Raw genomic sequence first — 15,671 nt, 5'->3', positions numbered from 1 at the left:
ACAGTGACCCCTTACTCAGAATTCTTCTGAGGGTCAAGTATCTGATACCTGGGTACCTGATACATGACTCACTCCCATGATGACCCTGAGATCATGACCTGAACCAAAATCAAGAGTTGGCCACTCGCTCAACTGAGCCACCCAGACGCCCCGAGGGAACGCTCCTTATAATAAAGTAAGAAGTCCAGCACAGGACATAGGAGTGTATGCTGTCCTTCATTTGCTTTCAATCATTCTCATTTGTCTTGGAATTTTATTTTATTTTATTTTTTAAAGATTTTATTTGTTTATTTGACATAGAAAGAGATCACAAGTAGGTAGAGAGGCAGGCCGAGAGAGAGTGGGAAGCAGACTCCCCGCTGAGCAGAGAGCCCGACATGGGGCTTGATCCCAGGACCCTGAGACCACGACCTGAGCAGAAGGCAGAGAGGCTTAACCCACTGAGCCACCCAGGCGCCCTTGTCTTGGAATTTTAGACTCTCCTTAACCTTTCCTATCATGGGAGTAACATTCTGGAAGGGTGTTGTGGGGTATCCTAGCAGAAGTTACGTCCTCATCTTCCCTAAACATTTCCTCCCAGTAGCCTCAGCCGGCTCGTCCATCGCCACGTTCCGCACCAAATCAGGCATGCGTGGCAGCTGTGAGTGTGAACGGTGGGGATGGCCCGGCCTGTGTCTTCTGAAGCGCCAGGAAGCGGTCTTGTTCTCTGTCCTCCTGTCTCCCTCTCTCCCTGCCTCTCCCGCAAACCAGACCCCCTGAGATTTTCCACAAGGGTGGGCAGTAGCTGGACCTACAGTTCTGAGGCTCACCCTTCGGGGTCCCCCTCCTATTAGGAAATGCTTGCTTGTGATTTCTGTCCCCATCATGCTGACCCCGGGGTCAGTCTCTGCTTCCCGTTGCGGGTGACTGTCTGCATTCACGGTGCTCTTGCTGTGCAGCGGCTCACGTCAGAAACGGGGGTGTCCTCCCAGGCTGCAGTAGCGACACCGCGGCCAGACTCTGGACGCCAGCGCCTGGCTTTGCTTTCATCTTTTCCCCTTGAGCAAACTGGCTCTGTATTTCTGGAATAGAAGTACGGGTGGACACGGGTGTTCAGAGAATACATGGGGTGGGGGGTGCCGAACAAGTCAGCAGGTGCGGAGCACCTTGTTTCATGCTAGGCCGTAGGGTCGTGAGGAGCTGCTGCAGGCGACACACAGGGTGTGGTAGGAAGAGGCCAGAAAGGGGTGTCGCTGCAGCTGGGGGTTGAGGAGAGGATGCGTTCAAGAATAGTCATCAGAGGGGCGCCTGGGTGGCTCAGTGGGTTGAGGCCTCTGCCTTCGGCTCAGGCCATGATCCCAGGGTCCTGGGATTGAGCCCACATTGGGCTCTCTGCTCAGCGGGGAGCCTGCTTCCTCCCCTCTCTCTGCCTGCCTCTCTGCCTAGTTGTGATCTCTATCAAATAAATAAATAAAATCTTTTAAAAAAAGAATAGAATAGTCATCAGGGCTGAGTGACTGGCCATGGCAGACATGGAGAGAATGTGCTAAGATGGCCAGGGCGTGACCAGGCTGGGACACAGATGGGGGATCGGGGTCGTGAGTGTGTGTCTGTCTCTGTGTGGGTGTGTCTCTGTGTGAGTGTGTGTACCTGCATGTGTGTGTCTGTGTCTCTGTGTGGGTGTGTGTACCTGCATGTGTGTGTCTGTGTATCTTTGCATGTATATCCTAGCCTCTTTTGTCTCTGTGTGTCTCTGTGTGGGGTCTGTGTAGATGTGTTTCTTTGATTCAGTGTATGTGTTTGTGTGTTTCCGTTTGTGTGTCTGGCTTTCACACTTTCTTTACTGCAGCCCACAGTAGAAATAAACGTACAGCCCAGGACAGGCTGCACATCTGTGTACACATGTCAGTACATCATAAAAGCCCACCCATGCCGCTTACTCTGGCAGGTCCTGCTGTGAGTGCCGCTGGAGTATTTATTTCTACAGGACTCGTCACGGCCCTGTGAGGTGCTGTCCCTTCTCTACTGTGTGGATGGGGAAAGCTTGGCCCAGGGAGTTGAGTGACTTCCCAGCAGACAAGTGGCTGAGCTGGGATCTGAACCCCATTCCCCGGCTCCAGAGTGCCTGCCCTTTCCCCCACCACACTCTCCTCACAGGAAAAAGTAAATGTAGCACAAACAGTGCTTGCCCTCACCGTGGCGGGTGCTTTGTGATATTTGCTGTTGTGTCCTGTTTGATCACCCACTTGCTGGCCCCACCCCCACATCGGTTTCCTGAACCTCCCTGATCTGTCTCCGTCTGCTTTTTGGCAAAGTCCGTTAGGTCCTACTTCCCCAGGGCCTCTCAGTGCCTCCCTGTCTCCATGCCAGTGGCGGCTCCCCCAGTTCCGGCTCCCCATGACTTCCTCGCTGGACCTTCTTCCTGGACGGCTGTGAGCACCTCCTAACTTTCATCCTCCGTCCGTTCTCCACACGGAGACTGAAGTCACCTGAAACATGCATTTTTCACCATATCGTTCCTGATTTGGGCCCTGAAATACTCTGTTGCTGTTTGGGGCTTAGTACTCGGTGCATGAAGATGGTCAGTAAATGTATGAGGGGATATAGAATTAGGAAACTTACTGTGTATTTTTCCTCAGGATGAAGATCTTCTCCCAAGAAAATATTTTGAGGTTGACTTTCCGGTCATAGTCACGAGAAAGCTACACAGCATCAAGTAAGTGTGGCTTGGGCCAGACAACAGAGCTGGGTAGATTCAGAGGCAGCGGTTAGTAATGGGCTGGTCTGCATGCTGGGGACCTCATTTTAGGGGGCTCTTCTCTTGGACCCTCTCCCCACTTTCTTGCTGGCCCTGGCATCCTCATTCCAACCTGTGGAGCAGTCTTCCAAATGCAGTACACCCTCCGTCGTGACAGTTCTGTCCGTGAGCATCATTTGTCTGAACCTTGAAAAGAAATGACCTACAGTTTGATCATCTGAATTGTTCTGTGTGTTTTGTCTTCTTTGTTATCTCCAGGACATAGAGAGGTGCCCGGCCCAGAGGGACGCGTAGTAAATATTGTTTGAGTGAGTGATGAGGAGGCTAAACTTAGGCATTTACTGCATGTGAGATATTCTGGGTACCACCCTGAGGTCAGGTTTAAGAAGTTTGCAGAGCTGTTGAGGACGAGTCTGTGACTCTCTTGTGGGGTTTTTTTTTCTTTTTTCTTTCTTTCTTTCTTTTTTTTTTTTTTAATATCTTATTTATTTGACAGAGCAGAAGAGCAGGGAGAGTGAAAGAGGGAGAAGCAGGCTCCCTGCTGAGCAGAGAGCCCAATGCAGGACTCATTCCCAGGACCCTGGAATCATGACCTGAGTCGAAGTCAGTCGCTTAACCAACTGAGTCATCCAGTTGTCCGTGCTCAGAGCTCTTGTGGCATCATGCAAAATGGGATCGGGGGTCACTGAATGGGACCGTTCAATGCTCAGAGCAGACTCCTGAATCCCAGTGGGGAAACTGAGGCTCAGAGCAGTGAAGTGAATTTCCCTCAGGGCACCTGTGGAGGAAGGGGTGGAGTTGAGATTTAAACCCTGGCCTCAAGCCAAGGTCAGGGCTTCCTGGTTTTCTCTCTTAAATGATGGTTTTCTTTTTCTTTTTCTTTAAGATTTATTTGTTTGTTTGTTTGTTTGTTTGATAAGTAGAGATAACAAGTAGGCAGAGAGAGAGAGAGAGAGGAGGAAGCAGGCTCCCTGCTGAACAGAGAGCCCGATGCGGGACTCGATCCCAGGACTCTGAGATCATGACCCGAGCCGAAGGCAGTGGCTTAACCCACTGAGCCACCCAGGCGCCCCTAAAAAAAAAAAAAATTTTTAATGAACCTAAAAGTTTCAGTTCGTCCTTCAGAGATGTCTAGTTCTCATCATTTGGAAATATTTTTCAAGTATGAGACTGTTTTAGTTTATCCTATTAAACAGTCTTTCACTCTTTCCAAATACAAGATTCTGTTACAGTAAATATGCTTTTTAGTTGCCGCCTGGCATCTAAGACTGTGTATCTACAGAGGAGGATCCAGCTTGGTAGAACCCCGCATGAAATAAGAGTAAGTGGGCTCTCGCTTAAGCCCAGAGGTGGCTTCTAGGCTGGAAAAGGCGTTGACCTTTGTGTGTGGTTGTTGGGATAGAGGATTCAGGTCTTTCAGGTCTGATTTTTGGCATATCCTGGAGGAGAGGACTCACCACATAAATGTTACTGACTTCAGGTCTGTGTAAGAGTCGGTTTTCCAGATAACTGTGAGCAGTAAGAACTGGGTTATACATTTTGTTGGAGAAGAGGCAGGAAACTAGAGATGACTTGGAAAACACTGGAACATCGGGCAAATTCTCACTGACCTCTCTCGAGTGATTTCTGAGTGTTCACTATTTCCTGATGAGATTGAGAGTGGACATCCAATTCAGAGTGTCCTGCTTAGTGACCTTCCCTGAGCCCCGATCTGCCGAAGTGTGACTGCATGTGCCCAGGGCCAGATGTCACAGAGCAGAAGGCCCTGGCCAGTGAGTGGCCCTTGCTTTGAACAGGAGCATGTGTTGCTATTTCTGGAGAGGGTGTTTGCAGTTTTGCTGAATCTGAGCTCCTTGCCTCATTTCTGTCTTTCCTATCTTTCCACAGAGTCAAGCCTTTCTTATTACAACCCATCATAGAATTACATTCAGAGGACCCGCTTCAAATCGGCAAGTACCCTTCACCTACGTGTTACAGTGTAGAACTCCCTTTGCTTTCTTTCCCCTTTTCCTTTGAAAAGTGTGTGTGTGTGTGTGTGTGTCTGAGTCTGAGCCTGCATGTGTGCGCCCATGATGTCACAGGTGTATACTTCTCTGATACATCTACACTGCATCAAATTTACAGTGAAGGAATTTAAAACAGATGTGCATAGGTCTCTATTCTTCAGTCTTTACAGAATGTTTCTCAGTGATTTGCAGAAGAGGCAAAAATAGATTTTTTCCAAAGATTTTCTCCACTTCCAGTTTTACTTGGGAGCATCCATTCCGGCAGCATCGGACCCTCCGACCCATCCCCACCGCTCCCCCATGTCTGTACCTGACCTGCTCTGCTGATGAGGTCTCCTTCTTGGCCCTTCTGCTCAGGTTTTCGTCCTCACATTTTAATTACGAGTGTTGCCAGCAACACTCTGCTCACCTCTAAGCCTTTTGAACCCAGGGAAACCTCTTCCAGAATGTTCCATCGTTTTCAGTCTGTGTCTGATGGAGTAGTTCAAGGGACTTCTTAATTGTTGTCAGGAGACATGCCCAGAGAGGATGGTCTTTGTGGTTGGTGGACACAGATGACACAGGAAACATCAGACAACCAGACAGGCCTCTATGCAACCACAGTGCCATACTCGTGCTCCTAGTGAAGAAACTCCCACAGAAAGAACATCTCCCCTGTCCCTTGTTTCCCTCCTGTGAATTGTAAGTAGATCTTCTGCAGGCTTTGCCGTTTTTTGGCCTAGCTGTTTTCTCCACTGTAGCTGTCACAATTCTTTGCATATTGGGTGACTACTTGGATCAGGATGATTACTGGTAATAAAAGAGCTACCACTTTGCATTAGCTTTGATCCATCAGTGCAGGAATGTATGAAGTAGAAAGTAAACATGCTCCATAATCTGTCCCCCCACAGACAGCGTTCAAGGTGTTTCCTCCTGTGGATGAAGAGCACAGAGACAGATAAATATCACACATGAGAAAACACACACAGAAAGATAATCCAGTGCCTGGCATGTCCAGGGTTCCATACATTTTTGTCGAGAGACCATATATATACATTGAATGAATACATAGGTTGTAGTTCAGTATATATCTGTTGAATGAGTGAATCTGTATTTCTCAAAAATCAGTAAATTCAGGTGTCCTTTTAATAAAGTGAATCATTTATACGTCCTGTTTTGTAGCTAGCTCGCTCCTTCTGCAGCCTAGAGACCTGTGACTATCTTCATGTTGTCATCTGTAGGTCTGTCTCCTCATTTCTGATGGCTTTCTAGTTCTCCTCAGCGTGGAAATTCCATTTTCCTTAATGTATTCAGTACCGATGGTCCTTTAGATCACTGCGTGTTTTATGGTATTCTCTTAAGCAGTGCTGTAGAAAGCACATGTACACGTGCGTATGTGCGGGAACTGCTGGCTCAAGGAATTGTCCCTTGTGAATTCTAATAGCTACTGCCAAACCGTTCTTCGAGACCTTCTTTACTGGTTTGTATTTTCACTGAGAGTAGATGAGGGTTCTCTTTCCATACACCCTAACACTGGTTGTTACCATTTTTAAAATTCCATTTTAAAACCATCAAACCTATTAATTTAAAAAATGTTAAAGAACTTTGTGCTAATGGAGTATTCTTCCTTCCTTGTACTGGCCTGCTTGACTTCTTTGTAAATGTCCATTGGAAATGTTGCGGTTTCATTTTCTTTTCAATTTCTGGGAATCCTTTAGAACATAGGATATATTCTTTTTTTTTTTTTTTTTTTTTTAAGATTTTATTTACTTATTTGACAGAGATCACAGTTAGGCAGAGAGGCAGGCAGAGAGAGGGTTGGGGCAGGGGGAAGCAGGTTCCCTGCTGAAGCAGAGAGCTGGGTGCAGGGCTCAGTTCCAGGACCCTGGGATCATGACCTAAGCCAAAGGCAGAGGCTTTAACCCACTGAGTCACCCAGGCGCCCCAAAGATATATTCTTTGATCAAAGTCCCTTGTCAGCCTTTTTTGGGCAGATTTTTTTTTTAGTCTTCTGCTTGCTTTTCAACTGTGTGTTTGTGTCTCAGACACATTTTCTTGCCCTTTGCTTTGTAGTTTTTGATCTTGCCACCATATGGAGAAAGGAGAATTCGAATAAAAATAAGGGAAATATAAATATGAGTGAAGACCTGAGAAAAATCATAGGTGATCATAAAGCTGGCACAAATGTCATCGAAATACTACCCTGCATCATCTAACCTATGAGGCTCTGATTATAAGATTCACCACTATTGGGGCGCCTGGGTGGCTCAGTGGGTTAAGCCGCTGCCTTCGGCTCGGGTCATGATCTCAGGGTCCTGGGATCGAGTCCCGCATCGGGCTCTCTGCTCAGCAGGGAGCCTGCTTCCCTGTCTCTCTCTCTGCCTGCCTCTCCGTCTACTTGTGATTTCTCTCTGTCAAATAAATAAATAAAATCTTTAAAAAAAAAAAAAAAGATTCACCACTATTTCTTTATGATTAGGAAAGGCAAAGTGTTGGTAAACTGGAATGTGCTTGACTGTTCGATGCATCCTGATTTCAGGAATGTTAAAGTAGAAAAAATATGCATCTTGGAATTGACACTTTTGTTAAGCTGAATTACGCATGGAGTGGAAAATTCCAAGTACATAAATAGGCACACAGTGAAAACTCAGAAGGAGTAAATCAGGTTCTCTTACTCTGCCCTTAAATCCTCCTGCTGGTTGGGATCCACATGGTTAAGCAGGTCTATGTCTGCCTCCTGATTTTCCTTTTGACTATAGTAATTGTGAGCTGGCCACTTGTCGTGATGCAGCCTGAACATGCCACGCTTACTGTCACCTTCGGATCTTCCGCTTCCTTCCACCATGAGCCTGGAACTCTTTTTCCATAATTTTGCTTGCCAGTCTCCTTTAGATCACCTCTGTCTTAGCTTAGCTACTGCCTCCTCTGAGAAGGCCTCCATGACCACCAGGTGAAAGACTGAACCCTGTCCCTCCTACTCTTTTTATTTTTCATCACCTTTTATTTGCTTCATAGCACTTAATACTCTGATATCCTCTTAATTCTTCCTTTCTTTAATGATTCATTGTCTCTCTCCCTTCTCTGGGGCAGGTAAGCCTCATGAGAGATAGTGACCTGTCTGTCTCCAGTTCATCACTGTGTCCCCAGCATCTGGAACAGTGCCTGGCATGCAGAGATTGTTGATTGAATAAATACACACCTGAATGGCCAAACGAACGAATGTGTTGGTATTTTTGTAGTACATCTCAACTCTTTCCTTTTTCGAATGAGAGAGGGAATAACTCACTCCATGCACACTTTTTAGCAACATGTACATTATTTGCAAGAAGGTACACAAGTGTTTGGGAATCATTATTGGATCTCATAATAGGGCAGATGTGCCTTCATAGTCTTTATATTCCTTTTGCTGCTTGGGGATTGTGGCACCTAGAGCTCTGACTTTGGGTTTCCCTGCTTCCCTGATACCTAGCAGGCTCCTAGGAGGTATGTCTTTTAGCTCGTGGTGTGTAGCTTAGTGTATTTGTGTCAGCTAAATGGGGCTATCAGCATCATGAGGGTGTTCAGACACACTATGGTTTAGCCCCTTTCCCTTTTTCTACTGTGACCGCTCAGAGCCAAGAGAACCTGAGCTATTTATTGGCAACAATATAGGATGGCTGTTGGATATTCCAGTTCCTTCCATGGTTTATACCCTTGAGGGAGCTGAGCAAGCAGTGCTTCGCCTATACTACCAAGCAGTTTTCTTTTAATTACAATCCATTTTTAAAACTTTTAATTGACGATGTTTTTAGGCGTACATAAAAATAAGCCTGTGAATCTCTATGTATGCAACACCTAACTTTAACTATGACCAACTTCCTGTACCAGTGGTTCTAAAAGTGTAGTCCTAAACTAGAGGCATCAGCACTGCCTAAGCACTTGTCAGAGATACAGGTTTCTTTTTCTTTTCTTTTCTTTTTTTTTTTTTTTTTTAAGATTTTGTTTATTTATTTGACAGACAGAGATCACAAGTAGGCAGAGAGAGAGGAGGAAGCAGGCTCCCCGCTGAGCAGGTACCCCAATGCGGAGCTCGATCCCAAGACCCCGGGATCACAACACGAGCCGAAGGCAGAGGTTTTAACCCACTGAGCCACGCAGGCGCCCCGAGATACAGGTTTCTAACTTTTGAAAGAATTTGAAAAAATTTCTACTTTTTTTTTTTTTTAAAGATTTTATTTATTTATTTGACAGACAGAGATCACAAGTAGGCAGAGAGGCAGGCAGAGAGAGAGAGAAGAGTTAGCAGGCTCCCCACAGAGCAGAGAGCCCCATACGGGGCTCGATCCCAGGACTCTGTGATCATGACCTGAGCCAAAGGCAGAGGCTTTAACCCACTGAGCCACTCAGGCGCCCCCCAAAAAATTTCTACTTTTGAACAAACTGCTAAATCAGAAACTCATGGGGGTAGAGCCCATCAGTCTGTTTTAATAGGCCCTCTGGGTGATACTGATGGCTGCCAAAGCTTGAGAACCACTATATAGACCATTTCATCCAAACTCTGCTGGAGTATTTTTAAGCAAATGTTATAATTTTATTTTACTTCGCTATGGAAACACTATTCCTTTAATCACAATATCTCACAGATTGGCACAACGTTTAGAAGCAGCCAGCCAATTGGTACCATTGTTTACATAGGCTTATCCTTTGACCTCCTAATTCTACTCATAGAGACCTACTTGACAGTTGCTTCATAATGTCTATAAAAAGATGTTCACTGCAGTGCCTCAGATGGAGAAAACTTGGAAATACCGTATGTCCGATAGTGAGACATTGGTTGAGTAAGTTGTTTTATCCACTCTGGAATGCTAGGAAATCATTACAGAGAATGATGTCATTGATATTACCATTAAATAAGGAAAGCAGTTTTCAAAAAAAGAATTGGCCCTGTTTGGTTTTTTTCTGTGTGAGGTGTGTATGTATGTTTGTGTGAGAATGCGTTTATGTTATATATATGAGTTTGGGCACATAGAAAAAGGACCAGGATGTTCTACACAAAAATACTAATAGTTATCTCTGGAAGATGTGGTTTTAGTTCATTTCTACCCTCTTCATTCCTGATTTTTTCCCCTACAACGGAGCATGTATTTTTGTAATGGATAAAATCAATAAATTTACTTTAATTTTGAAAAAATCATATCCATTGAAATTATAATTTCTTGATGAATTTTTGTTGAAATGATCATCTCTTCTTGGATTTGCAGATGGACACCTGTTGGATTCAAAGAGATATGCTGTTATTGGAGCAGATCTCCGAGATTTACCTGAACTGGAAGAGAAACTAAAGAAATGTAACATGAATCCACAGTGAGATTTTTTTTTAACCTCTTAATGCATTTGTGACTTCTTGTTCATACGAGATAAGGCCAGTTGAAATTGCAGCATGATACCTCTGTCCATTTTTTATTCTGAGATATTATCTCATTGCTACTGAGAGTGGTTTTCGGAAGTATTTTTCGAAGCAAAGTTCTCAATCAAGCCCGTTTTCACATCAGAATAATGTGCATTGCTTTTGTAACATACTGATGCCTCACATCATAAAATTTGAGAGAAGATAATTATATGCATAGAAACATGTAATTGCAATATGCAAAGGATTAGAATGCAGAATATAGAAAGAAAAGCTACTATTAAAAAAAAGTAAATCCCATAGGAAAACAGGCAAAAGACAGATGACAAGATACCTCAAAGAAGGAATTGAATATTACATGAAAAGTTATTGAACCTCAGTATAATCAGATGGAACTCTATTTTACTCCAGCCACGTCAGCAAAAATATAAAAGTCTGACATTATCAGGTGCTGGCAAGGTTATATGAGAACAAGAATGGTCCTGCACAACTGATGCAAGTGAATTTGGGACAGTCATTATGAAGAACAGTCTGGAAGTATCTACTAAAATTGCAAGCATATGTGCCATGTGATGTAGTAGTTCATTCCACTTTTGGTTGTGTGTACCTCAGAAAGGTCTGCCTGTGCGGGGAGGATGTTCATCATGGGCACAGTTTTCAGTAGCAGAAAATCGGAACCATTCTAACTATCCATTAGGAGAGGAGTGAGTGAGCAGTATGTAAAAGGCATGACATAGATCAGCATGGAGAGAGCTCAAAAACACAATGTTGCATTAAATTTAAAAAGTCAAGTTGCAGAATAATATGTACAGTGTGATGATACCAAATGTGTAAAATCAAACCCTCAAAATACAGTACTTCCATGATTACATCTATGTATCACAAAAGTATTTCAAAAATGGGCCGGAAGGGTTCACATCAAATTCTTGGGAGCAGGTATATTTCAGGAACAGTGGACGAGGGTGAGATATGTGGTTTTAGCACACTGGTACTGGTCAAAAGGAGATTGGAATTTAATAGTAGTGGAGGGTAAAGTCATGTCTAGAAAGTTACTGTTAGTGAAGATGACACTTTCAACAATATTGGAGGTAAGTAACTCAAGAGAGAGGTTTAAGGGGAAGGTAGGAGAAACAGTTATTTAAAAAATAAATTGAAATCTGCCTCCTTAGCGCAGTAGGCAGCGCGTCAGTCTCATAAAAAATAAATTGAAGGCAAAGATTCAGTGGCCAGTGGGGAAGGTAGGAGAAACAGATAGTTAATTAAAAAATAAATTGAAGGCAAAGAATCAGCGGCCAGTGATCAAAGAGAGTAGCTGTTAGGGAAATCCCTGGTAGAGAAGAGGCTATCGAGTGGACACAGGACAAGAGCCTTGGAGGGAAGGGAAAGCTGTCCTTCTTCGAGAGGAGAGGAAGGCGGCTGAGGACAGGTCAAATACAGGGGAGTTTGGGCTGACGCAGGGGAGGAAGTGTGGGGACTTGAAGCTTGTCCTTTCGGGTACATCTTTTGTTAAAGTGGTGATGGCTGTCACCTCAGGGCTTTGAAGTTCTTGTTTACATGTTTAGCCTAGAATCGTAAACCACGTTGTCATCGTCGAGATGTGCATATCCACATTTGCAGTTTTTGGAATGGCACTCACATACCTAGTGCTTATCGTCTCTTTGTCTGTCTCGCTGAGTGTTCAGAGAGCAGGGTCAGTGCACTGTACATAATATGCCTCTTTTTTCCTTTGTGGAACACTTTAGATGGTTCCCAGATGGTAGCGAGCAAAGTGTTCTTCTTTCAGCAAAAGAGAAGTCTCAGTGTTCAAGGACACCTCTGGTTTTCTTGGGGGCATATTAACGAGTGATCAGTAGGTTGCTTCAAGCTGACGGTGCTCAACCTGGAGCCCTCTCAGAATGAGGCAAGCCCGAGTGTCGGAATCTCATCCTGGGCTCCAAGTGACCTCTCCTGCTTACAAGTATTTAGTAGGGGCAGTTTTTTTCTTAAACAAAACCCCCCCACCACCACCAAAAGCCTCTCTGAGCCTTAATTTCATTTGTCAACTGGGGTAAAAACCAGTCCACAAGATGGTCCTGAAGATTAAGTTAAGTCTGCTGTGAAAGTGGTTGAACAAAATTGACAAATAGACTACAGTCTCCTGTAGATTACTGCGGTCACCATGGTAACCAGTTGCCACCTACTGCCACTGTAGTAAGCCACCGTTGGAGCAAATCTGCTAAAAGATCAGGAAATAATCAGTTACAAATCAGGCTAGCTCTTGAAAGGGAAGTTTGCCTCACCTTTGGACATCTACAAAATGGATGAAGAGCAGTTGCTGTGACAAGTATTATTACGTATATAATTATCCGGAGCTTTGTTTGTGCTCCGTATTTTCCTTTACGACTGTCTTTGCTTTGCTTTCAGTTCTATTTTGAAAAGTATTAATCCAATTTTTAATATTACCAATGGCTGTGTCCTAGAACTACACTGAAAAATGTTAAACTTTCCATTTTCAAATAATTCAAATCTACAAAAAAGTTGCAAAAATCATACAGAAAATTCCCATATAGCCTTCTTTACGTGGCTTCCCCCTGTGGTAGTGTCTTAAGGACACTTTTGCATTAAAAAGGTTATTGGAGCTGTAGTTCTCTAACTATCAACCTGTTAATTGGAGTCTTAGAACTTTTCCCCCACTCATTCTCTTTTTCTCATCATTTCTGTTGATATAATCTGGGGTTTTAAAACTTAGGTTATTGCTATTTTTAAAAAATTATTTTTAATATTTTTCTTTCTGATTTTCAACATTGTTTGCAACTCAGACTTCATTGACTTTCCTCTGGATTTAGTGCCCTCGGTTTCTTTTTTTTTTTTTCTCTTAATATATTTTTTTATTTATTGGACAGATAGAGAGAGAGATCACAAGTAGGCAGAGGGGTGGGAACAGGCTCCCTGCTGAGCAGAGAGCCAGATGCGGACTCTGGGATCATGACCTGAGCCAAAGGCAGAGGCTTTAACCCACTGAGCCACCCAGGTGCCCCCCTCAGTTTCTTTATACTGTGATCCAGTTGGGTACAGAGAGCATTTGGATATATATTCTCAAATAACTTGAATTATATACCATTTCATGGTCAAAAAAAAAGGAAAGAAGGAAACCCATGAACGGTAATGATCTATACTTGGTACTGTGATTAGGTCAGAGCCCGCACTTGTTTGGTGGGGAGCCTTTCTGGTGATAAAGAGTGTACACCCTGAGCCCAGGTGTACAACTTCTATTCTGACAGTAACATATACCATGTGTTTTTCAACTGCTTTCTTGGGTATTCGAGTTCAGACAATGTATTCGTGTTCAGACAATGTATTCGTTTTGAGAACCCCCACCAGTAAAAATCGACAAATATAACCCACCTGTGGCATGCCTGGGTGGCTCAGTTGGTTGAGCATCTGACTCTTTTTTTTTTTTTTAAGATTTTATTTATTGATTTGACAGAGAGAGAGAGAGACAGTGACAGAGGGAACACAAGCAGAGGGAGTGGGAGAGGGAGAAGCAGGCTTCCCACTGAGCAGGGAGCCCAGTGTGGGGCTTGATCACAGAGACCTGGGATCATAACCTGAGCTGAAGGCAGACGCCCAAGCATCTGACTCTTGATTGTGGCTCAAGTCATGATCTCAGGGTCATAGGATCAAGCCCCATGGTGGGCTCTGTACTCAGCGGGAGCCTACTTGAGATGCTCTCTCTCCTTCTCCCTCTGTCCCTCCCCCATCCCCTGTGCACATGCTTTCTCTCTAAAATAAATAAATAAATCTTTAAAAAAATTTTTTTAGGAGAGCCTGAGTGGCTCAGTGGGTTAAAGCCTCTGCCTTCAGCTCAGGTCATGATCCCAGGGTCTTGGGATCGAGCCCCACATGGGGGAGGGTAGCGGTCTCTGCTCAGCGGGGAGCCTGCCACCTCCCCCCATCCCCACCCGCTGCTGCCTGCCTCTCTGCCTACTTGTGATATCTCTCTGTCGAGTAAATAAATAAAATCTTTAAAAAAAAATTTTTTTTTTAAAGTAACCCACTTGCTTTGTGAGAAAAATAGCAACCAGCCATGAGGAATAGCCATATTTAGGGGCCGAGAAAGAAAGTGGATACAGTAAAGGAGGGAGAGAAGGAGCAGTAAAAGAGCCAGGAATAAACCAGCAGAGCTCACATCATTCGGGGTTGTGTTCCCTTTTAAGAATTAAGGGTTTTAGAGATTTTTCTAGGAGTTTATTGCTTTTCTTATTTCATAATTTGTTCATTACTTCGTGTGTTGAATCAGAGTGCATACTAACCAATGTAATTTCCTTAAGATTGTTCGTGTTCTTGTCAATTCTTGATGGTAAAGACATATAAGAATTTGATTTGATTAAACAAGTATCATTATTTCTGCATTTGTCAGTCAGTTTTTAATGTGTAACAGAGTCTCTCCAACTCAGTGCTTTAGAAAACTTCCACTTTAGAACAGCTCACAACCTAGATACACAAGTTGCTCAAGGTTCTGTGTGAGTGGAGAGTTTGGGCTGGGCTTAGCCGGTTGGTACGTCTGCTGGGGCCAGGTATAGCTGATATCCCCTTAGGTTCACTATATGTGGACAGCAGGCAAATAGGATGCCTCATTGTATTGCACAGGGCCTCCCCTCCAGTTGCAAGCTAGCTTGGGTTCATACCCATGATGGTTTAGGTTTCCAGGCAAGAGAGCCAGGGCCCCTGTGCAAGTGATTTTCAAGCTTCTGCTTGCGTTAAGTTTGCTACTGTTCCCTTGGCTAAAGCGAGTTCTACAACTAACCCCGATACCTGGGGAAGGAAGAGTCTCTGCATCTGGAGTGAAAGAGTCTGCTGTGTCACCTTGTCACCATGTGCAGGTGTGGTGGGGGGGGGGTCTTATTTTCATTTAAATTAAGTTATTTAACAGACAGTGTGTTATGTGTTACTAGTTTCAGAGATGGAGGTCAGTGATTCATCAGTCTTCTGTAACACCCGGTGCTCATTACATCCCATGCCCTCCTTGGGGTCCATTCCCCAGTTACCCCCTCGCCCCACCTCCATCCCCTCCAGCACCCTCAGTTTGTTTCCTATGATTAAGAGTCTTTTAGGGTTTGTCTCTCTCTGGTTTCTTCTTACTTTATGTTTTCCTCTCTTCCTGTATGATCCTCATGATCCTTTCTTCCTCTCTTCCTGTATGATCCTTTGTTTCTTAAATTCCACATATGAGTGAGATCATATGGTAATTGTCTTTCTCTGATTGATCTAGTTCGCTTAGCATAATACCACTAATTCCAGGGCACCTGGATGGCATAGTCTGTTTAGCATCTGCCTTCAGCCCTGCCTTGGGAATCCCTGCTCAGTGGGGAGTCTGCTTCTCCCTCTGCCTCTCTGTTCCCCCTGCTTCTGTTTTTTCTCCCTCTCAAATAAATAAACTAACTATTTTTTTAAAATACCCTCTGGTTCAGCCACATTATTGCAAATAGCAAGATTTCATTTTTTTGATGGCTGAGTAGTGTGTGTGTGTTTGTCTGTCTGTCTGTCTTTCTGTGTTGTTTACATGACATCTTCTTTATCCATT

General features: G+C 44.1%; 1 protein-coding gene across 2 annotated transcripts in view; it reads left to right on the top strand.

Moving 5' to 3' along the window:
* The window catches only part of LCMT1 (leucine carboxyl methyltransferase 1), a 50,735-nt gene that overhangs the window by 17,978 nt on the left and 17,086 nt on the right, over positions 1–15,671 (top strand). For both annotated transcript variants that reach the window (XR_006604476.1, XM_045072496.1), the window contains exons 4-6: positions 2,619–2,695; positions 4,625–4,686; positions 9,963–10,065. Coding sequence is in view for 1 of the 2 variants with exons in the window: in XM_045072496.1 (XP_044928431.1) it covers positions 2,619–2,695; positions 4,625–4,686; positions 9,963–10,065 (242 nt within the window). In the remaining variant the exon portion in view is untranslated. The remainder of the gene's footprint in view (positions 1–2,618; positions 2,696–4,624; positions 4,687–9,962; positions 10,066–15,671) is intronic.

Source organism: Mustela putorius, unplaced genomic scaffold (genome assembly GCF_011764305.1).
Source record: "Mustela putorius furo isolate JIRA1106 unplaced genomic scaffold, ASM1176430v1.1 tig00004039_pilon_pilon_pilon, whole genome shotgun sequence".
In the NCBI taxonomy this organism is placed as follows: Eukaryota; Metazoa; Chordata; class Mammalia; order Carnivora; family Mustelidae; genus Mustela; species Mustela putorius.
The sequence above is the reverse complement of the archived record's forward strand: the minus strand, read 5'-3'. Positions and strand labels throughout refer to the sequence as shown.